The 24,709-nt window shown below is 35.6% G+C and overlaps 2 protein-coding genes across 2 annotated transcripts; one reads left to right on the forward strand and one right to left on the reverse strand.

Moving 5' to 3' along the window:
* Positions 1-368: 368 nt before the first annotated feature.
* LOC141653176 (2-hydroxy-palmitic acid dioxygenase MPO1-like) lies at positions 369-4,038 on the reverse strand. The gene is made up of 4 exons (XM_074460854.1): positions 3,428-4,038; positions 1,021-1,083; positions 835-906; positions 369-655 (listed from the first exon to the last, which is right to left on the reverse strand). The coding sequence occupies exons 1-4, from the start codon at positions 3,725-3,727 to the stop codon at positions 545-547; spliced, it is 546 nt and encodes a 181-aa protein (XP_074316955.1). The 5' UTR covers positions 3,728-4,038; the 3' UTR covers positions 369-544.
* A 997-nt stretch (positions 4,039-5,035) lies between these two features.
* On the forward strand, positions 5,036-5,773 carry LOC141651187 (uncharacterized). The gene has a single exon (XM_074458908.1). It carries the CDS (start codon positions 5,036-5,038, stop codon positions 5,771-5,773), a length of 738 nt encoding a protein of 245 aa, XP_074315009.1.
* The last annotated feature ends 18,936 nt before the right edge of the window (positions 5,774-24,709 follow it).

A 24,709-nucleotide genomic window follows, 5' to 3' on the forward strand; every position in this document is an offset into this window, starting at 1 on the left:
AAGTGTACATTTAACGGTACGCGAATCAAGGAAGGGCACGCAATCAAGTTATTCATACATCTAGTGCAAACCTTGGTTTGAATTGGTATGTTCCGTTAAAACGGGTTTTTCATACTCAAACAGATGTGAGTTTTTATCTTTTGTTTACCGATTGTGCGCATGGAAAACCTTTCTTGTTATCGTATCAGTATATCACCATCACATCTTCCTTCGTTTATACTGGCCTTGTTCCTCCTTTGAGTCCGAAAATGAAGACATGGCTTGTGCATATTCTCGCATTCATAACATGCTTGTACTTGTCTTTTCCTCATTTCTTAGTAAATAATACTTCGTAAAAAGTATTTCAATGACGATCACCAGAAGAACGATTTAGAAATCCGACAACAAATTACAAACAAATTTCTTGGATTGTACAGTATAAATTTATCAATATGTCCAGATGTTATTATTCAAGAGTGAATCATTTACGGAACTATAGAGAATGAGGGATATATGTATATAAGCTTCAAACTCAGTCAGTCTATAGCATTGCGAATGATCTCGTCTAGCATTTCTTCTTTTTTTCTTGCCATTCTTTAATATTGGCATCCACCAAAATTTTCACCTTGGCATGAAACCCTGGATACGGCTCATACCCTACCGAAAACTGAAGAGCCTGCACAAGATCCATTAGACAAACGACATAAGTCGAACTTCATGATACTAAGTATGAATGTCGTGATGGCAAATACTCGGGTAATCCAAGTTGCAGAACCAATATTCGAATTCTTATTCTTTGTAAAAGTCGTACGACTTATTATTAATGGGTTGACGAGCTGTTCACAAAATGCATACCTCGAGTAAGACAAAGAATGGAGCCATCAAAAAAGCTTGTAGAAGATTGTCCAGAAGAGCAGGGGCTCGTTTCTGTCACAAATGGATAAAAATGGTAAGAACGACACCTAAAAAATCATTCAAGTTTGCATAAAGCTTTCTTGGAAAACGATTTCTTATACTGAATCAGCTAATCAAGTAAATCACCTCAAAAACTCCATGACCAAGGAACTGAGCGGTCCAGCAAATAAGTTGAGCGGCTAAAACAACCTGAAATATAGGTAGAATGACCAAAATTATTACTCGTACAACATACCCATAGTTACTTTGAACTCTTACGACTGTATCTTCTTAATGTTTCTGATGAATCCATCCCATAAATTTCAGACGCTACGTCATAAAAGAAACACAGGAACATCATGAATCTGATACAGGAACTCCTAAAATCTGCAGATTATCTATACAAGTTTTGAACTATGATAACCTATGTTATTCATACTTGGGTACAGACATCATATAGAGATAGAGATATGTATCCAAGTAAGGGCTCGTGAATAATCAATTTTCGAGAAACGGGAACTCCTAAAATGATGACAGGAGTATTAGGACAGGGGCATAGTCCCTTCATGATTATGGTGTTGTACTACGGCATGGGAGTAGACTCTTACAAGCTACTTCGAGAATCAGGTCCGACATTATCGTGACAGATTACTTTGAAAGCTGGTATCTGGCTGCCAAGGTCTCTTTCTACAATTTCCCGTAAAACAAGTGTAATTATGACAGTCATTTTCTCTTTTGTCTCATAGCATATTCATCCTCACTTGACATGATGAGGACAGGGGTCAAGGTCACTGAACACTTGTAGCGGGGGGAGAAGAATAACAGAAAGAAGGAAGAAAACAAGAAAGAAAGTTCATAAGAATATGATAGACATGAGACGGCTCCTTGGCATTGTAGCCTTGACAAAATACTAATCGAAAAGCAACGTGACAACAACACACAATAGCATGACAATTTACAAACTGAAGCAGCAGAAAAGATTGAGGAGACAAGTGACCATCTGAGCAAGTAACAACTGACCTCAATTATCTTGCTACATTCCCGTACAATAATAGAAATGAACTAACAATAATGCAACATCAGAAAGATGATATCGTCATAACCAAGTACATTAGTTCTCTAGCAAGCTGATTGCCTGATTATTGAGGCCCAATTAATGGTTTTTACTTTTAACACACCACACCAACATGCGGATATCCATGGGGATTGAGTCATCGATAATGCACAATTGTACTGGAAAACTACTTTGTTAAGGTATAACTTATAGCATTCCCACAATTTCAAGTCACGACTTCTAGAGTTTTAGAACCTTCCTACTATGACATCTTATGAACTATACAATCAATCCGTTGGAGTTTGTTATTGAACACCAATACCAAAAAGGAGGAAATATGAATACAAATCTCACGAGCATCTAAAATGAGACCAATCTATTCCAGATTTGCTCGATATAAAAACATTTGCAGAAACAAGATATGAATTTCAGCCTTATGCTCCCTTGCGCCCTATGCTCCAAAGTATCATTACCAAAAACTAATTGTATATCAGAGCCACCAAATGCTAACATATACGGAGTATTATGGAACCAACGCCTAAAAACTACGCATAACCATCTAGATCTCAGACCCCCATGAAGCTAAATCAACATCCACTTACAGAAACACATTTAACGTCAACCATTTGTCGTGAGGATGCCTTTCCCAAAGACTTGCAACCCCCCGTAAGAATTTTAGCCTTACCCCCACAGCCCACCACCATCAACTCCTGGGTTTTGGCACTGCACCATAGTTTCACATCACACACCAAAGAGAAACACTTGTAGAGATTGCCTAGCATCATAACTCAAAGAGACATTAGCAATATCAACACCTCATCCCCAACAAGAATCTGGGTTTTACTACTCTACTAACATGAAGTAATGATTCTAGTTAAATCCTGACATAAATCATTAGACAACATATAAACAATGCTACCAACTCACCTACTCACTAACTCTACCCTATCATCTGTTAGCTCTGTGGCTCCTCTGACCCAAAAATTAGAAATTTCAACTAATCCATCATATGAGACTACAAATTCTTGTGTAAGGCGGCCTTACACAAGAAGTTTGTAAAAAGGGATTCATTAATAACTAACTTTTCATCTAAATGGGTCATGATATTTGTATTAGTGGATCCATTTTACGCAATCTTTGTATAAGGCCGCCTTACATAAAAATAACTAGTATGAGAAAAGCATAACTTTACTCAAAACAAGAGTTGATGTCAGCTAAGTTCAACCCTTTTAGAGAAATCCTAATATACAACTTTACAAGTACAACTTTCAACAAAAACATATAAAATCTCAATTAATAAATCAATCAAAACAACCCAAAATAACACACCCTGCATTTAATTCTTTTTTAGTGTTAAAGGGCGCAAGACCAATACAATATAAAGGGGAGGGGGATTGTAACCCGTGACAATACCTCCGTCTTAACCACTACGCTAAGACCTCTTCTGTAAACGCTAGTAAAAACACAATTAGAAGATAGAAAAAAGGGGAGAAAAACAACCTTCCAAGTGAGAGACCAGCCAAGATGAAGAGCAAGGTTAGAAGCTCCAAACCAGCAAAGAAAACACAGTAAAGCACCCAAAGATCCAGCTTTTTTATCCATACATATATATGATACAGAAAATACAATAGTTGTAAACAATGCTTGATTAGGGAAGAACACCATTGGTAAATAAAACCCTAACATTAACCCAGAAAATAAAATTGGCCAAACAAACACCATATGTATCAAAATATTAATTGGGTTACTATGATATGCACCATAGAATGCAAAATGCTTCTCTAGATTAAATATTTCCATTGATTTTACACTTGGGTTTCTTTAATTTTGGTACAAAGATTGAAACTTTAGGGTTAAATTTGGGGATAAAGTTGAGTGGGAGTTTGAATTGGAGAAATTGAAAGGCAATTTCTGGGATTTTGGTTAGTTTTAGAGGAAATTATGGGAAAGTCAGCTGGGATACGGCAGTGATGACGTGTTGTTGAAAAATTATTTAGTTGAGAAATGGAACATGCAGATCATATGAGTAACTGCCATAGTCTTGGTAAGCGGTATTATCCGTTTTAAATATTATTGTAAGTGTAAGACCGATTAAATATCACTCGTATGCTATTTAGCCGAGCAGGTAGGGAGATTCTGATAAAGGCAGTTGCCCAATCTATTCCTACTTATGCAATGAGTGTTTTTAGACTACCGGCCAAATTTTGTGATGAGTTACGATCTATGGTATCGAAGTTTTGGTGGGGTTCGGATAATGGAAAAAGGAAGATGTCGTGGGTTGCCTGGCGAACTTTGTGTCAGTCTAAGGCAAAGGGAGGGCTCGGATTTCGGGACTTTGAGGATTTTAATAGGGCTCTATTAGCTAAACAAGCTTGGAGATTATTATGTGAGGATGGTAGTTTAATGGGACGGGTGTTGAAAGGTAAGTATTTTCCTAATTGTTCGTTTATGGATGCTGAAATTGGAATTAATCCGAGTTATACGTGGAGGAGTATTTTTGGAGCCAAGGATGTTATGGGGCTTGGGGTTCGGAGGCGTGTGGGGTCGGGGGTCGATGTCCGGGTATGGACGGACCCATGGGTACCAGGGACGAGTTCCAGGTGTGTTATTTCTCCACGGGCTGGTGCGGATATTGATATGAGGGTTGCGGAGTTGTTGGTTCATGGTGAGCACAGGTGGGATGATGCAAAAATTAGTGAGTTGTTTTTGCCTTTTGAAGCTGAGAGAATAAGGAGTATCCGACTTGGTGACGGGGGTGATGTGGATAGTTGGGTATGGGATCATACACGTGATGGGGAGTATTCTGTGAAGACCGGTTATAGGTTGCTCGTTGAGGATGGAGCGTCGGAGGTGGAGCAGTCCGATTTTGCGAATGAAGGTTGGTTATGGAAGGCGATTTGGAAGGCACCTGTTCTCCCGCGGATAAAGGTTTTTATGTGGCAATTATGCCATGAAGCGCTTCCAACAAAGGTCAACATTGCTCGTCGTCTGGGTAGTGAAGATGTCGCGTGTCCTCGCTGCCATAGTGAGCGAGAGTCTTGTCTTCATGCTATACGGGGTTGTGGTTGAGGTAAGGAGATTTGGGATGAAGTGGGGATTGGGTCTGGGATGTGGCGGGGTGTTGCTTTGGTGAGAGACTGGGTGGAGGAGACTATGAGGGAATTGGGGGAGAAGGAGAGGGTGTTGTTCCTTGTTACTTGTTGGGTTTTGTGGGAGAGGAGGAATATGATGATTTTTGAGGAGGAGAGGTGGGATGTGGGGACGATTATGAGGAGAATTAGGGGTATCATATGGGAGATGGAGTCGGTACAGGACAATGAGGTTTCGAGGAGTGTGGTAGGGAGCCGGCTGGGGAGCTGGGAACCGCCGGGAAGTGGAGTGTCTAAAATCAATACAGACGCAGGGGTCGTGGAGGGAGTAGGGGTGGGATTGGGAGCGGTTAGTCGGAACTCGGCGGGTGAGGTGGAGTGGGCTGTGGTGGTGCAACGTGGTGCGGGGTGTGCAGTAGATATGGCGGAGGCTGAAGCGATATTGTTGGGACTACGTGAAGCAATCAGGATGCAGTCAAGAAATGTTGTTATTGAAAGCGATTGTCTGATCGTGGTTGATGATTTGAATAGGAATAGACGTGGTAAGAGTGAATTATTTGTGATATATGAGGAAATAAGACAGCTTAGTTTAAGTTTTGAGTCGATTGTTTTTAAGCATATTAGTAGGAATTTTAATAAGTTAGCTCATGTGATAGCTCACGCTATGCCATGGTTTCATGGTAGACGGTTTTGGACGTCGGTTTTGCCAGCTGAGCTTGGTGTTGTAGCTCTCTCTGATGTTAGTAATTTAATATAAGGCCTTTATGGTTTTTTACAAAAAAAAAAAATATCACTCGTATGGGTGTATATAAGATAAACTTTTATCATTTTTAATGTATTTTGCTTTTGTCTTATTTCTTTCACGTGGATATATTTGACCCGTTCTAAATTAAGATAGATTATACCCGTCTTAAATAAGAATTTGTGCTGAAATATTATCCTCTATGTTTCTTCTTTGTCCGTTTACTCTCGAATCTTGACTCTTGGGGAATATTGTATAGGGAGTTTGTAGGATGAGCACGTCGCCGAAAAGATGACCTCTCAATAAATTTAAATATTGAAAGATTAATTATAAATTAAAGTAAAAATAGTATTGACAGTCATAAAATAAATACATATAGCATAAAACGATGTACTTCAATAAAATGGATACGCTTATTATGATAACATAATTGAGTATAAAAAAGTGATATTCCAATAATTTAGTAAGAGACTATATATCTCCAAAGTTTTTGTATTATAGAATAAATATGTTATTGACGAGATTTGAGTATCGGCAAAGTTTATCCTTGGCTTAGTTGACAATAACCAACATATCCTTCACTCTTAAAAGGCATGAAGTTGCTCATACTTTTTCTTATGAATAATGCAAGTCTTATGAATAGTCAGTCCTTAGCAATCCTTCACTCTTAAAAGGCATGAAGTTGCTCATACTTTTTCTTATGAATAATGCAAGTCTTATGAATAGTCCTTAGCAATAGTGCCTTCCTTCGATCACAGTCATTCACTAAGGGATGACTATAAATCTCGACCACTCACTCACCCTCTCACATGTAAATTGTTCATGATCCTAGCCATCCAAAACATTTCTTATCCTAATCTCTACCGTCAGTGTTGTCAGGATCAGGATCCTACTTTTGATCGAAGATGGGTGTTAGGATCGGATTGCATGATCGTAAGATCCAACAAATAACATGGATAAACATGTTTTATGTAAACAATTTGATATAATTTGTGATATATAATGTTAAAAAATTCTTTAATGACATGAACGTCTTAATAATCATATTAATATATTACATAACCTTAAATTTATAGTTGTTAGTATAGAAGAACAACCAACTCACACATTTGTAATACAAATAAGCCTTTTACGATCCTGGACGATCCTACCACTGATCCTACACGATCCTGTACGATCCTATACGATCTTACCCGATCCTGTACCGATCCTACCACCAAAACGATCCTACGGCGATTTGAATCGTTTTCCACTTTTTGGATCGTAGGATCGTACAATCCTACGATCCGGGCCGCGATTTTAACAACAATGTCTACCGTACACTTCCATCCTTCACTTTTCTCAATCACCCAAGTCAATAGTGCAAGTTTTATGAATAGTCCTTAGCAATAGTGCCTTCCTTCGATCACAGCCATTCCCTAGGGGATGGCTATAAATCTCGACCACTCACCCACCCTGTGACACCCCGCGATAAGGCGGAAAATATAAGTGATAAATTATAGCGGAAATTTGAGATTTTAAAAATTTTTTGTTATAAGTTAAGGATTAACACGCGGGTGCCAAAAACGAAATGAAACAAAAACAATAATAGACAAATTTAGGTTATTACAACCCAAGGCTAGAAGGCGGGGAAAAGATATCCCACGAATAAACATATAAGGGTTTTCTAATCTAGCAACTAAGGTCCAAGGGCTTAGTTCTCGCTAGCCCACACGTCTTCCCCACGTAATCATCTTCACAACCTGTCATTCATGTAAACATGAACGCCACAGTCAGTGGGGAGTAACTCAAGGTTCTCCCAGCCACAATATGTCAAAATGCAAGTAAACAACCACTTAATAGAAACATATGAATCATGCATCACATGTGAACAATGAAGATCAAGGAGATATAATGAAAATCATGATGAGATAGGCATAATGCTTCCTTAATGAAATAGACATGATACAATAGAATAAACATGCAATCAAGGGCATGGAGCAACCAAGTCAACAAACTCATATTGACCGACTTAACAAGTGTAAGAACGACACAAAGTGTAGACGGTGTATCCGACTCAGAGGCTACCTTTAAAGCATGTCCGAGATACCACACACAAGACTACATCCTAGACTCCAACCTCCTGGTAGGACGACGATCATAATACGGTCCTAGTCTAAACCTGGATCCAGACTCTCGGGATGGACGTCACCCGATTCGACATACGATATACCAATCGTATCCAAGACTCGAAACATGGCACACACTCGTAACCAAAGGTCGAGTAACCTCTAATCGGAAACATGGCACACACTCGTAACCAAAGGTCCGAAGAAAGGCGGAAGGATATCCTAATCCGGAAACATGGAACACACTCGTAACCAAAGGTCCGAAAGAGGAAAGATAACCCAATCCGGAAACATGGCACACACTCGTAACCAAAGGTCCGAAAGAGGAAAGATAACCCAATCCGGAAACATGGCACACACTCGTAACCAAAGCTCCGAAAGGGGTAAAAGGGAAAGTCAAGTCGTCACACAATGTAAAACGGCACACTTGAGTCACAATAAGAGTAAGAATGATCATGCAAACATCATATGACACGAGATCTTTAATGTCACATTCATACTCATGGCTTGCATCTCACCATGAGTACGGATGGGAACATCAATCCCGACGATCATATCGCAACTAGAGGGCTTATAGATCACCCCTAGTATCCGATAGGACCAATACTCTCACAACAGAACAATACAAGGCATTATCAAGAATGTGACTCTTCACAAGTAACTATTTAATAATAATAACTCATACTTGTCTTATATTAATAGATATTCCATTTTCTAATTTAACATGCCGGTTAAATAAATAAAAATACAATAAATGATAATGGATAAATTTCGTTATATAAAATTACGGAATAAAATGTGAACCAGCTTATGTGACTCATTCATGAGCCCACTTCAGAATATAAGGTTGGCCCAACAATCAAAACATGATGAGTCCAACAACTAAAACATGTAAAGCCCAACAATTGCCTCACTTGAAGCCCAACAAATGAACCATATGATGTCCAACAAGTTAAACATGTAAAGCATAGCAAACTAATCATGTGAAGTCCAACTATTTACTCATGTAAGAGAAATATATATATAAAGAACGATCTTTGACAGATTAGGCCATTTAAAACACGAGACGATCATTAAACAATTCAAGAACCAAACTTGGCGCCAAAAGCTCCCATCTTGGGATCAAAATTGAGACGGAAATATAATTAAATAACGGAATTGCATAATCATAAATCGTGAAAGGAAAGTATTTAAATGAACGAATTTAACGAGTTGCGTTTTATAAAAACACGAGACGGAAATTCAACTATTTCAAATAAACTAAGCTAGCTCCAAAACGATCCATACATACGACTCAAGGTTGTCCTTTGGCCGCACTCATACACGACTCTCAACCAATCCTACACGACCTTACCACCAGCCACCCTTTCCGCCTATAACAGCCACGCTTTCCACCCCATAACAGCCGCCAACCAACACACAACCAGCTTCTAACGCCATCTAAACAAGACCGCTATTGTGTAGCCTAAAAACAGTCCGTGGACAAACCTAATTATAACCCGACAGCCATGTCAAACCACCGCCATTTCCTGCCCAAAATAGAACCACGAGCAGGCTACCAGACCCGCAACACAGACTACACCGAGACATTTGACACGATATTTCAAGTAGAAACAAGACGAAGCTTTCCCAATAAAACGAGTGCTAGAAGGCGATTTTGACATGTAAAAGAAACACAGAAATAGTCCTAAAATGTAGTATACATCCATCCTCAAGACTGTCCCATTTCCATCTTAAAATTGTACCGGAATTCTTCATAAAACCACCCAAAAAGAAACAGAGTACGAACTTTCTTGAGTTGCTGCATTCTCACGCCTAAAACAGTCCTAGGCCGAGCCAGACTACGTCAACAATTGAAACGGTTTGAAGACGGGTACCGATCCTACCACCAAAACGATCCTACGGCGATTTGAATCGTTTTCCACTTTTTGGATCGTAGGATCGTACAATCCTACGATCCGGGCCGCGATTTTAACAACAATGTCTACCGTACACTTCCATCCTTCACTTTTCTCAATCACCCAAGTCAATAGTGCAAGTTTTATGAATAGTCCTTAACAATAGTGCCTTCCTTCGATCACAGCCATTCCCTAGGGGATGGCTATAAATCTCGACCACTCACCCACCCTGTGACACCCCGCGATAAGGCGGAAAATATAAGTGATAAATTATAGCGGAAATTTGAGATTTTAAAAATTTTTTGTTATAAGTTAAGGATTAACACGCGGGTGCCAAAAACGAAATGAAACAAAAACAATAATAGACAAATTTAGGTTATTACAACCCAAGGCTAGAAGGCGGGGAAAAGATATCCCACGAATAAACATATAAGGGTTTTCTAATCTAGCAACTAAGGTCCAAGGGCTTAGTTCTCGCTAGCCCACACGTCTTCCCCACGTAAGCATCTTCACAACCTGTCATTCATGTAAACATGAACGCCACAGTCAGTGGGGAGTAATTCAAGGTTTTCCCAGCCACAATATGTCAAAATGCAAGTAAACAACCACTTAATAGAAACATATGAATCATGCATCACATGTGAACAATGAAGATCAAGGAGATATAATGAAAATCATGATGAGATAGGCATAATGCTTCCTTAATGAAATAGACATGATACAATAGAATAAACATGCAATCAAGGGCATGGAGCAACCAAGTCAACAAACTCATATTGACCGACTCAACAAGTGTAAGAACGACACAAAGTGTAGACGGTGTATCCGACTCAGAGGCTACCTTTAACGCATGTCCGAGATACCACACACAAGACTACATCCTAGACTCCAACCTCCTGGTAGGACGACGATCATAATACGGTCCTAGTCTAAACTTGGATCCAGACTCTCGGGATGGACGTCACCCGATTCGACATACGATATACCAATCGTATCCAAGACTCGAAACATGGCACACACTCGTAACCAAAGGTCGAGTAACCTCTAATCGGAAACATGGCACACACTCGTAACCAAAGGTCCGAAGAAAGGCGGAAGGATATCCTAATCCGGAAACATGGAACACACTCGTAACCAAAGGTCCGAAAGAGGAAAGATAACCCAATCCGGAAACATGGCACACACTCGTAACCAAAGGTCCGAAAGAGGAAAGATAACCCAATCCGGAAACATGGCACACACTCGTAACCAAAGCTCCGAAAGGGGTAAAAGGGAAAGTCAAGTCGTCACACAATGTAAAACGGCACACTTGAGTCACAATAAGAGTAAGAATGATCATGCAAACATCATATGACACGAGATCTTTAATGTCACATTCATACTCATGGCTTGCATCTCACCATGAGTACGGATGGGAACATCAATCCCGACGATCATATCGCAACTAGAGGGCTTATAGATCACCCCTAGTATCCGATAGGACCAATACTCTCACAACAGAACAATACAAGGCATTATCAAGAATATGACTCTTCACAAGTAACTATTTAATAATAATAACTCATACTTGTCTTATATTAATAGATATTCCATTTTCTAATTTAACATGCCGGTTAAATAAATAAAAATACAATAAATGATAATGGATAAATTTCGTTATATAAAATTACGGAATAAAATGTGAACCAGCTTATGTGACTCATTCATGAGCCCACTTCAGAATATAAGGTTGGCCCAACAATCAAAACAAGATGAGTCCAACAACTAAAACATGTAAAGCCCAACAATTGCCTCACTTGAAGCCCAACAAATGAACCATATGATGTCCAACAAGTTAAACATGTAAAGCATAGCAAACTAATCATGTGAAGTCCAACTATTTACTCATGTAAGAGAAATATATATATAAAGAACGATCTTTGACAGATTAGGCCATTTAAAACACGAGACGATCATTAAACAATTCAAGAACCAAACTTGGCGCCAAAAGCTCCCATCTTGGGATCAAAATTGAGACGGAAATATAATTAAATAACGGAATTGCATAATCATAAATCGTGAAAGGAAAGTATTTAAATGAACGAATTTAACGAGTTGCGTTTTATAAAAACACGAGACGGAAATTCAACTATTTCAAATAAACTAAGCTAGCTCCAAAACGATCCATACATACGACTCAAGGTTGTCCTTTGGCCGCACTCATACACGACTCTCAACCAATCCTACACGACCTTACCACCAGCCACCCTTTCCGCCTATAATAATGCCCACGCTTTCCACCCCATAACAAAATGACCAACCAACACAAACCAAAACCTTCTAACGCCATCTAAACAAGACCGCTATTGTGTAGCCTAAAAACAGTCCGTGGACAAACCTAATTATAACCCGACAGCCATGTCAAACCACCACCATTTCCTGCCCAAAATAGAACCACGAGCAGGCTACCAGACCCGCAACACAGACTACACCGAGACATTTGACACGATATTTCAAGTAGAAACAAGACGAAGCTTTCCCAATAAAACGAGTGCTAGAAGGCGATTTTGACATGTAAAAGAAACACAGAAATAGTCCTAAAATGTAGTATACATCCATCCTCAAGACTGTCCCATTTCCATCTTAAAATTGTACCGGAATTCTTCATAAAACCGCCCAAAAAGAAACAGAGTACGAACTTTCCTGAGTTGCTGCATTCTCATGCCTAAAACAGTCCTAGGCTGAGCCAGACTACGTCAACAATTGAAACGGTTTTAAGACGAAAGTTCACAAATACAAGGTGACCCAAAAACGATCCCGAAAACTAACCTACCCATCCCAAAACCGAACCAAAACCAGCCACAAACACGGCTTCACGTGCGCCATAATCCGAGCTCAAGAAAACAGAATTCGAGACAGAGTTTCGAACTCAAGACAATCCATTTCAAACATCAATTTAAGACAAAAATTACCATACAAGTAGGAAAAGAGTAAAGAACCATACTTTAGCGAATAAGAGCATGTAAACGATACAACAAGACGGAAATTGGACATTTGTCGAGTAACCTATCACTGTTACCTATTTATGATCTCTTAAATGTCCAAGGAACCATCCAAGGGTGATTCTAACCCAAAAATGGCACAGAAAAGCTCAAGAACCGCATCCTTTGAAAGGCGGACGAAAAGAAACATGATGAAAGTTGGGTTCTTTCTTGCATATAAAGAAGGCGGACGAGATGGGGAAGCTATTGGTGCAAAATTCATGGAATTTGGTTGAGTAATAGAGGAGGGATCGGGTTTTGAAGGTCGACTGAAATTTGTACGGTCACACTGTCATTGTTGCTGTTGCTTTGTTTGCACGAGGAAGAAGAAAGAAAATGAGGGGAGTGGGATTTTTGGGTCACGGTCCTCAAAAACAACCTCAACAATAAATAATAATAAAAATAATATATAATAAAGTAGAGTGTAAGATGTAAGGGGGGGGGGGGGTGTGTTGTGTTGTCGATTTCTGGTTGGTCCAGATTAAAATAGGTACAAAGCGAAATGTGACGGTCTATAGCTAGACGGAAATTAAGACAGAAATTATTATTATAGTCATTATTATTATCCGACCAAAAATACGTATACGTATATTATTATATAAATCTTGCCTTAAAGATATAATTTAATCGTACGTATTTTTATATAAACGAGCTTTTATATAATACGTTTATAAAAATCGGGTTTGAAATAAAATTAATTAAATTGAACAATTCAAAAATATGAAATAAAGTAATCGAATAGTTTAATAAATTTAAAATACCAAAATGGAAAATTCGCGGGTGTTACACACCCTCTCACATGTAAATTGTTCATGATCCTAGCCATCCGAAACATTTTTTATCCTAAGCTCTATCGTACACTTCCATCCTTCACTCTTCTCAATCACCCAAGTAATTCATGACCCCAAATTCTTTCAATCCTTCACTCTAGATCCATATAAAAACTAATCGGCAGAAGACCGGGACTGTGGTTGGTTGAGTAACGGTCTAGAACTAATTGGTTGTCATGGTAGGTGATTATATCTGAAATTTGAATTGCTTTTTAAAATATGTGTTTGAGGTAAAGAACCAGAGAATCCTTTGACACCACTTGGGAGTGATACTGATTGGATGATGTACCAAAGACAACTCAAGGTGAACAATTGGTAATGGTAACTCTTATGAGTTATGATCATTTAATGTTTTTATTAAGAATTACTCCCTTGCAGCATAAGTAAAACTCTTATGGGCTGAATATGTGTCGAAGACAAACTACAGCATAGACCCCCTACAACTATAGACGTCAACCGGTAATGCTAAAACTCTTAACAACCAGTAATGATAAAACTCTTACGAATAGACCTCGAAATGTGCCGAAGACGAACTCAATTTTGTATAAGTTTTTGTCATCTTTTTAGCAACGAAGTTATTTTAAACAGATTTTGTCGATCCTTCTGTATTTGGATTTATATATGTACTATGAATGAAAATCGAATTTGTATATTTGGCATATGAAGCTTTCTGTCCTCTTTTTAGCTTTTCATCCCTTAGTTACACCAATTGTAACACCCCATAATTTCCACGTCATCCTATATAATTAATTTCCAATTTTAAATAATAAGAATGATCCATAATAAAGTTTTTATCCTTTAAAATCTATTATTTTCGACAATAATATCCAAATACCCATCTTAAACTTACACTCCTTATACCGACGAATAACTATTTCGTCGTTGATCCTAATTTTATGATATTTTAAAGACAAATTTAGCTCTTGGTCATAAAATGAAAGTTGTAAATGTTTCTCTTAGCTTTCCAACGCCACCGAAAACACCTCAATCCGAGTTCTATGAAAATTACGCCAAAATACGAAAGGTTGTCGCAGAAATCCGCGAACAAGACCCACACTCGTTATTCCTGTTTTCACTTTAATTTATCATTTACCTCATCACCTAGGCACATGACAAGTTGACAACTTGATTTTTCCTTGGAGCCCAAGGCCTACCCTAATAGGCATGTGGCTACTTTATCTAAATTAATAGCCTAAAGACTAGCCTTAATCATTTCTACCACTCACTCTTTATTAGCTTCCTATTACCTACAAGTTAGACATAATCATTCTACAAAATTTTCCTCTCTAAATTCTTCACTTGGTCGTAGCTTTCAACACTCATTTTCAGCCTTTGTTTCTTTCATCCTCACATCTCTTTCATCTTGCTCATTTGTAAGTGTAGTGATTATTTAATTGTCATTCTTATACTAGTTTATTTAGAGTAGTATTTAATCATTTGTTTTAATTCTTATGTTTGTTCAAGGAGGTGAGCAAGATACCTTGGTTGAGGGAGATTATTTGGGTTGATCTTATTACACTATCCTACTTACTTACTAGTATTAATCTCTATCAAGGTAATTAGGTTTTCTCCTTTCTATGATTTTTGAATTTTGAGTGCTTTATATGAGTTTATAATGAGATTGATAATGTATATGATGTTTAAAATCATGGAAATATATGAGATTCATGATTTATATAATAAATAGTAGTTTTATTATTTTGTGATGAATATATACTTATTTAATGTTTTCTATGATTTATTTGTATTTTTATGTGATTTAACAATCTAATCAATATGTAAAATATATAGATGATTATGAAAATTATATTTTTGATTATATTCTGATTTATTATCATTATTTATGATTTTTCATGTGATTATTAGAGTTCTATAATTATTATATGTTTATTTGTTGTTATTTGATATTTAATCACGGTTTTATGTGATAGTCATCTAATAAATATATAAAACATGAAACTAATTTCAAAAGTTATTCTGACATATTATAATTTATATAGTATTTAAATTGATTATTTAATTTTTATTATTATTGCTCTTATTTAATATATATCGTATTTTTATGCAATTAATCTCTAGTAAATATGTAAAATATATAAATAAATGTGAAAATTTATTGTTTCATCATAGGATGACTTATTTTAGTGTATTAAAATTTTGCATGTCAAATTTTTAATTTTCTTATAATTACTTTTTAATTTTATAACTAATTAGTTTATAAATAAATTTAATTGTGTTAGAATAATAAATAAATATAAATAAAATATTTATAATTTACTTTTATGTATATTATGACCTATAACTATGAAAAATCAATTATTAATGATCGTAACATATTTTGTTTAAATATTTCTTTATTTATGGATGAAATCGCCTATTAAATGCTATTTTAAGTTAAATATATGAAATGAGGTTAAATAATTTTAGGTACTGTTTTTATTGAATTTAGCTCCCTAAAATGTCTAGTAATTTTTCATGGGTATAATATAACATTTGTTTAATTTTTTAGAATTAATAGTATAACCCTTTTATTTAATTAACGGATTTAATAAATGTTTATTAAGGAAAAAAAAGTAATAACATATTTGATGGTATCATGTATTGTAAATATAATCTCCATAACTATAGTTATAATGTGCGATTACAGTAAATATATGTGTTAAAAAAATTGATTGTTACTTCTACAATGTTAAATTAAATGTCATGTATACACTTTTTGTGATATTGTCTTTCGTAAATTACATATTGACATGAGTGTCTCTTGTTTTATATTGGAAAGGTTGAACTTATGCTCTAGCTTTGATGACCATTATTGAATTTCATTTGATATTATTTATCACTTGGTTACGAGCATTTTGGCATGTTAACATGAGGTTATTCATGGTGCACATTTGTTATCTTTTGGACCTTGTTCCATTTTATATATGGTTTAGCTAGAGTATAAGATATCGAGTAGATTTCAGGTTATTGTTTTTCTTGAGAAGAGCAATACCAAACTGGGTAGGTTTCAGGTTATTGGCCTACCTAGTACCCTGACATGGTTTCAGGTTATTGGTCTACTATGGGTTGACCGTCCTTTTTGGATACTCTTATGAGTCTATGGATATGTCATTTGGGGGTCAAGGGTCCGCACTTTTATGCCTTGACTGGTTAAGGGTCCGTACATTTACGCCTTAACTAGATATTATGTCCCTCGAGAGTCCGCGCCTTAGACATGGGTTCACGGTTATGTGTCCCGCCGTAGGGTTATTTTGGTGTCAGGTTATTGATACCAAGGTTTAGGGTTTCAGGTTATTGGCCCTAGACGGTGCTTGTTCTTGTCTCGTGTTATTCTATGTATTTATGGTCCAAGATTGGGATGTTTTTACCACTCGTATATTATCATTACTCATTTCATGTGTCATTCAGATAAATTGGTATTAATATTTTCATTATGACCACCTTTTTTCACAAGATTTCATATAATCATGTAAGTGACATGAAATTTGTAAGTTGGTGACACATTTTAAATAATTATGTGGTATTACTTTTATGACTTGTTATTACTCACTCATATGTGATTTTATACTTAGATATTTAATTACTATGAAGTTCACATGTTTTTATATTTTAAATGGATTATATGTTGTCTCTTATTATTTGCTCATAATTATTTCCTGAATTTTCTTAAGTCATGGCTGGGAGGACTTCTAGTTACTCCCCACTTAAGGTGGTTGTTGATATTTTTTTTCAGGTTGATATGCTTCTTGGTCATGGATGGGTTTTTGAGAGAGAGTTAATAAATAATAATTATGATGTTTAATAATCGAATCTTGTTGTTTCATTTTGGACGGGTTTTCATTTCCGAGAGTGGTTGTATGTGTAGTTAACTATTGCTTTATCTATTTTGGTAGCACTCGGAGTTATTGTCATGATGTTTCCGCTACCATGTACTTTTATTAAAATAAAACGCAATATTTATCTACTTTATTTGTATTATTAAATCCGGGGTTGTTACACCAATTTTCATGACCATTGGTTGTATTTGTACAAGAGCGTATTATTCACGATTTTTAAATTTTAATCCAACTTCGATTCGTTAATCTAAAATATAGTCGGATCGTGATTCCGCCAATACGTGTTATGATTTGGATTTTTCGTGATGTAATGATTGCGTTGCTGATGTAGATGATTAATCAACCAATTTCGAAATCTAAAGAGGATAAAAGTAGAAAATGGTTCTATATTACTGCTAGAGTATGAAGGGTAGAGTGAATCAGGCGTGTGGTGAGCTTGTGGTTAGAAGTTACCCGAGTCACCCATCTAGCGGGAGAGGATTTTGGGCTCGACTACAGTCAGCTTTAACGTTGTGTTCTTTAAGTGAGGGAGTTTTTTTTTTTTTTTTTAAAATACAAAATTTCCAATAAAAACTATGAATATTATACAAAGAGACACACTACACATATATCCTAATTAACTTTTAGCGTGTTTCTAAAATTAAAAGAAATTACACAAAGATGTAGCGTATCATTGCACCCTCAAGAAATAATCTTTAAGAAATTTGGATTTTCGTGATGTAATGATTGCGTTGCTGATGTAGATGATTAATCAACCAATTTCGAAATCTAAAGAGAATAAAAGTAGAAAATGGTTCTAGATTACTGCTTTGTTTTTGGATATACTTGTCTTGCTTTGTTTTTAACCCTTCTACATTATGCCGGTATTACATTGAGCGGGAACCTTTGTTAGACACAAATCATAGGAGACTTGTCATCATCAAAAAGGGGGAATTTATTGGATCATATAGATATATGTCCTATTGAGCTTTAATAATGACAAGTATGTTGTGTTTATATATATGTGGTACTTGTGATTGTTTGTTGACTGTTTATCTAAAGAAAGAAAGCGACAGAGTTATAGTAACTTGAACTATAACTTTGGAAGAACAAAGCTTGTTGATTATATCAAGACAAGACAAATACAAGTTTTGAAGCTCAAGATAAAGATCTTATATTCAAGATATGAAGATGACCAACTACTGAAGATCTTCAGGAACATTAGATAGTATAAGTCGTCATTTGGTAATGGTATCTTTAGATGTGATTTTTGTGAGGTAAAGTTATAGTTATTTCATCTATAACTTTACTAAAGTAATTCTAAGGTTATAACTCTTTTCACTATAACTTTGGAAGACATATGAAGAACTTTGTTTTTAAAGCTTAAAAATATTTCGAAATGATTTTATATATTAAAGTATTTATTTTGATTATATCTTATGTCTTTATATGGATGAATAATTAGTTATTTTTCTATTGATTAGTTATACAACTTATGAGTTGTTATGCTATCTACAACTCATACTATTATTCATAATAAACCCAAAAGAGAGCCCACCTAGGGTTTCGTGCCGCCTATGGTTTTGTGGAAGAGAACGGCCATCTTGGTCACGATTCTCTTCCCGTTCTCCTTGTGCAAGTTAGGGTTTAGCTTATCTTATTTTATGATAAGTTTTTAAAGATTTCATATTTCTTTAATTATCTAAATAAGATATTTTTTCCATAAGAATACAGAATATATATCTTGATATAATTATTAAAGAAAGATTTTATATCTTCCTTATTATTTACCAAGATATTATTCCATAAAGATAAGAAATAATCTTAATAAGAATTCTTTCCTCTTTCACACGAAATACACGGCTCTAGGGTTTCGAATTTCTAAACCCTAAGTTTCCGTCTTCTATAAAGACTTCTTTCGTTCTTTTAATTAAGGTTAAGACTTTTCACGCAAAATCATTTTACGAGCTTATCACAAAAATATAGTAAATTTCTTTTAATTGAAAATGCTTTTAAAACATTCTTACTTTATTTATTATTTCAAAAAGTCGATTTCTTCATTTGTCAATTACGCTTATTGATATCGTTATTGGATAATGGTGCTTAGATTTATTTCTTATACGTTCAATTGTGTGAACATCGAAAGAACAATCAAACACTTTCTTATTACGTAAGATAGATAGATCGAGTATTTAACGGTACTCAATTGAGTTACAACTAGAGTTAGTTGTGCGAGTGGATTAGTAATTTTGTAATCTGTAGAAAGGTACTAAAATTATTAATCGAGAATAGTGGACGTAGGTTTCGACCTGTGAAACTGAACCACTTTAAAAATCCGTGTGTCCTTGCATTTCCTTGTTTATTTCATTTTGCATTCCATTTCACATATAATCAAGTTAGTTGAATTTAATCAATAAATTCACACTAAGTGTTATTCACACGCTTCATACGGACATCATCGAAAAAGTGGGCTTATTTACTTATACTCAATTCACCCCCTCTCTTGAGTATTTCAGATCGATAAACTCTTTAGTTGTGTCTTTTCATTGAAAAGATATAAGAGAAGCATCGTATCCTTTCATTGAAAGGATGTGCCTTTTCGTTAAATGGATATATAAGTGAAGCATTGTGTTCGTTAATGAAAGATTGTGTCTTTTCATTGAAAGGATGTGTCTTTTGGTCAAATCATCACAGCTTCATTCTCTATATAAGAGATGGTGGTGTTGGAGAAAAAAATACAATAATTTTCATGTACATTTTGCTGCAACAAGATCAATATAAAAACTCAAAATAATTCTTTGTTTCTAAGTATAAGAATCAAAGGGCGTACTTGTTTTATCTTGCGAGAAATCCTCCAAATTCTCTCCCTTCCACTACTACAAATTTAGGCAACTACAACGCCCCTTTAACAACGATTATTCACGAAAATCACAATAGACGTTGTAGAATGTATGGCGCGAATTTTACTAAAATCAATTACAACGGGTATGGTTATAAAAACCGTTGTTATTATTTTTAACAACGGGTCACACATGCAGAACCGTTGTTAATAATTTGGCGCAAAATTGGCGCAAAGTTAGTGAAAAGTAATCACAACGGTTATTTTTGAAACCCGTTGTTAAAACTTATTTAACAACGGGTGTTTTTTACAACCGTTGTTAAAACTTTTTTCACAACGGTTGTTGTTTAATAACCGTTGTCAATACCTTCCATACTATAAACCACACAAATGTAAGTCTGCTGCACCACAAAACACAACCCTTAATACACAAACACAAACACAAAGAGACAAACAAACACAAAACACATACACACTCTCTTTCTCTCTTTCTCTATTTCTCTCTTTCTCATCGTCGCTTTATCTTCTCGCCGTCATTGTGATTTCATCGTCTATTACGTTACGTATTTATCGGTAAATCTCGCCGTCACTGTTAGTTTCATCGTCATTATTTTCTTTTTCTATTTATTTCTTTTGCATATATGTGTTTTTATCGACCATTATGTTATTTGTTTAAGTATTGTTCGCATAATTAGTTACTAAAACAATGAAGAAGCAAGATGAAGAAGTAAGATAAACATAATTAATATATATATATATATATTTATAAATACATAAATTAAAAAAAAAATTACATATGTAAAAATGCAATTCTTATATTTTCATGGAGGATCTTATTGTGCTCTATCGTATCCATCCTCTCCTCCTTGGCTATTTGGAGGTTCCGTTCAAGCGATTGCTATATCGTCATATAGCCGCAATCGCTTCTTTGCTCCGTCAAGCCATCTTCTTTGGCGTGCTTGATGCGGATCGAGCTTCCGCAGGGTAGCTCCTGAAACTTTCCTCAATATGGAGGAACCGGCGGATGAAGTTGTTGTTGTTCTCGATCATGGTAAGAGTCTTTAGGATGAAATCATTCATTTTCTTAGAGTTTTTTGAGTTTGATTTGAAAGATTAAGTAGAGTTTGTTTTAACAGTTAGAGTTTGGAGATGAATATATGAGATAATGGAAATGTTAGTTGAGATATGCAATGTATTTATACTAAGCAATGTGTGGGTTGAGTTAATTGCTTTTTAATTAATATATATGTTAGGAAGTTGTGCCATAATCATCATCATCTCTCTCAATAATGCTGCTTCAAATCCTATTACTAACCCTTCTCATTCCATATTATCCGTTCATATGTACAGTGATGTCAGTAATAATGCATGCATTGGAATTCTAACAGGCCGTAATTATGCATGCATCTAGTAATATTTAATTTAATTTTTTTTTATTTTTTTAAGAACAAACAACAACGGTTATTTACAAACAACCCGTTGTCTTTAGTTATAACAACGGTTTTGTATATTAAAACCCGTTGTTATAACTTTCCCCCCAAAATTGAGTCACACTTTCCACAACGGGTTTTTATACATAAAACCGTGGTTAATAGTTTTAACAACGGTTTCCTTAAGTAAACCAACCGTTGTTAAAACCTTCTACAACGGACGCTTTAACAACGTCCGCTTTTTTATATAACAACGGTTTTTGACCGTTGTTATAGCCTGTATCTGTAGTAGTGTTCTCTCTAAAACCTTCCTAAATACTTCTTCATGGATCCTAAGCTTTGACTTGAAGATTCTACACTTTTCTTCTTCCTCCTTGCTCCTTGTAAGTTATGATTTACTCTTTTTCCTCTTTCTTTATAAATCCTAACTGTTTTTTTTGGTGGTATGAGTAATATGCGTAATTAAAGGGTAATAATAAGGGGTTTTATATAATAAAAGAGGATAGGATGTGTTGTGATAGTTATTTTGTGATTCGTGTAGGACGAGACGGTTTTATGAGAGGGGATCTTGCTTGTTTCGAGTATAGCTTATAAAGTATGTTAAAAGGTAGAATTTTCCTACTCGGCTTTGGTAATATAAATGCTTACATATGTGTCATTGTCATTGAAGTCATAGTAATTGTTATAGTTGCATTATATAACATGATTAGTGGTTAATTGTTGTTTGTGTCAGTGTGTCACATTGTTGGGATCCCGTCATGACATGATAATGGGCCATTGGTGTTGGTCTCATATTGTCACTGGATTTGCATTAGCATTATAATATGTTAATTGGAGAAATTGCATCATGAGGCATGTTTGATAATCGTAATTCATTATGTGAAAGCTTTATGCTTGACATTTGTGTGCATATCGTGACATAGGTGATTGTGGTGGATGTTGGAAGTCGTTGGTGGAGTGGTGGTGGTGATACATGGTTGTTGAGGAGACGTAAGATGAGTCAGGAGACCGTTTTACGTTTGGATAGCCTCTAGGAGCTTCCCAATTTAAAAGGGACGTGCACGTTTATTACCTGAGTATGGAGGGGCTCGTGTGGTATCACGACGCCTGACAGGAATCTGGTTAGCGCCCGGGATCAGTACCACAGACGTGTTCCGAGTACCCGTTTTACAGGCTGCGGTCCGACTGTTTGGTGGCGGTGTTGCAATGCCGTCACCGGGTTGTTGGTACCCTGGACGTGTTCCCGTTACCGGTGAGGTGGTTGTGGAGTTGTGGTGGACGGAGAGTTGTGACTTGTGTACTTTATTGATGCATTGCATATTCATGTTCATGTGTCGTATCTTGAGTATTTGTATTATCGAAACTGACGTGTGTTGGTTGTGTTTAATTGTCGCCTGCTTTAATTGGGATGACCTGTGATGAATCATATGATATTTTCGGTCATATGGGGAGTAGTTTGATTACATGTTTGGTTTTGGTATCGACCGGGATGCGGGCCGAGCACGGATTTTGGAGTCGAGTCGAGTTTCATGAGATAGTAGATGTAAATTCTTTAGTATGGTTGTAGTAGTCTCGACTTGTATTTATTTATTCATTTATATAGTTTACTAAACATGTTGTTTATATAAAATGTTACTTAATTGTAGTTCCGATTCACTGTCTCAGGAAACTGAGATAGTAACATCTCCCGATTACCTTGACCGGGTAAGAAGGGGGTGTTACAGTATGTTGGATATACTCCAACACCATTAAAGGTTGGTATATCCAACATCATCTAGATTCCTAAATTGTTGAAAATTAATTCATTTAAAGTGAGTGATTGAGTTTAAGTGAACAAATAAATTCTAAATCCTTTTTAATTTATAATCGTGTAAGTTTGGTGCAAAATTTGAGTTCAAGAAGAAATCCAAAAAACTATTTTTATAAAACCTAATATCCTTTGAAAAGTTATTGCTTAAAGTAATTAACACTGTGCATCTGAAAATATTCACAATAACATACTTCTATTTTATGTAAGAAGATGTTAGGTGATAAAATGAGAAAGAGAAAGAGAGAGATGGGAAAATAAAAATTAATTTAGGAACAAATAAGTAGAAAAAAGAAGATGATAAAAGTTTTATAAGAAACTAGGGTATTGTGGTAAGAAAAATCACATTTTTGGGGAAAATTTCGAAATAGTCATAATATTCGTTTTTTATTCGCCTAAAGTGGTATTTGGTTTCAAATTTTAAAGTTTTCACATTTATAGGTAATAATTTGAAAACAAATTATAAAATAGAGTAAGTGATATTTTTTTTCCTTTCACTTGCTAAATAGACGCGCTTTAGATTTTCTGAGCACAAGATGACACCGTTTTGGGGGGGGATTTTTAAAAGTGGATCAACCTTCAGCTGGTCCAATCCAAACACGTCACGTGAATTCCACGAAAGTATGGTCTGCTCAATATCCATATCCAGGTCCACATGATCGGGACTGGATATGAATCTATCCATATCATTTACTTTTGATAATTGAAAAAAAGCACTTTTTAAATATTAAAATAGTATTTTTTTTTTAATTTTATAACAACTTAATATATTATTTTTCTATATTAAAATACGAATACTAAAGATAAAATATTGAAATATTGAAATAAATTCTTATAAGATTACAATAACGATAACAAATATTCTTGTAAATTGAAAAATGTTAATGGGGAAAAAACTATAGGCTTAATTTATGAAAAAACTTGGAAAATTTTGCTATAGTTTCACTATTTCTCTAACTTAATTTTTATTGTAATTTTAAAATAAAATAAAAATGTATCCAAGGGTAGAATCTGAATATCGACTATGTGATCCATATTCAGATCCGTTTCTAAACATATGGATATAATCCATATCAACTAGATTTAAAATATTACGATCTAAATCCGACCCGTTGGATTTAGATTCCACTATTCCCGGACCTAAATAGGATTTGGAATCTACTGTCATCCCAAGTTGGGGCTGAGGGTGGTCAACACATGCGGG

This window comes from Silene latifolia, chromosome 4 (assembly GCF_048544455.1).
Source record: "Silene latifolia isolate original U9 population chromosome 4, ASM4854445v1, whole genome shotgun sequence".
Lineage (NCBI taxonomy): Eukaryota > Viridiplantae > Streptophyta > Magnoliopsida > Caryophyllales > Caryophyllaceae > Silene > Silene latifolia.

Excerpts from the sequence above, each read along its gene's own strand:
- LOC141651187 (XM_074458908.1), top strand. The coding sequence starts at position 5,036 with ATGTGGCGGGGTGTTGCTTTGGTGAGAGACTGGGTGGAGGAGACTATG.
- LOC141653176 (XM_074460854.1), bottom strand. The coding sequence starts at position 3,727 with ATGGAAATATTTAATCTAGAGAAGCATTTTGCATTCTATGGTGCATAT. Across the intron at positions 1,084-3,427 it reads GCTGGTCTCTCACTTGGAAG|GTTGTTTTAGCCGCTCAACT; the intron begins GTTGTTTTTCTC and ends CCTATATTTCAG. Across the intron at positions 907-1,020 it reads TTGGTCATGGAGTTTTTGAG|AAACGAGCCCCTGCTCTTCT; the intron begins GTGATTTACTTG and ends CATTTGTGACAG.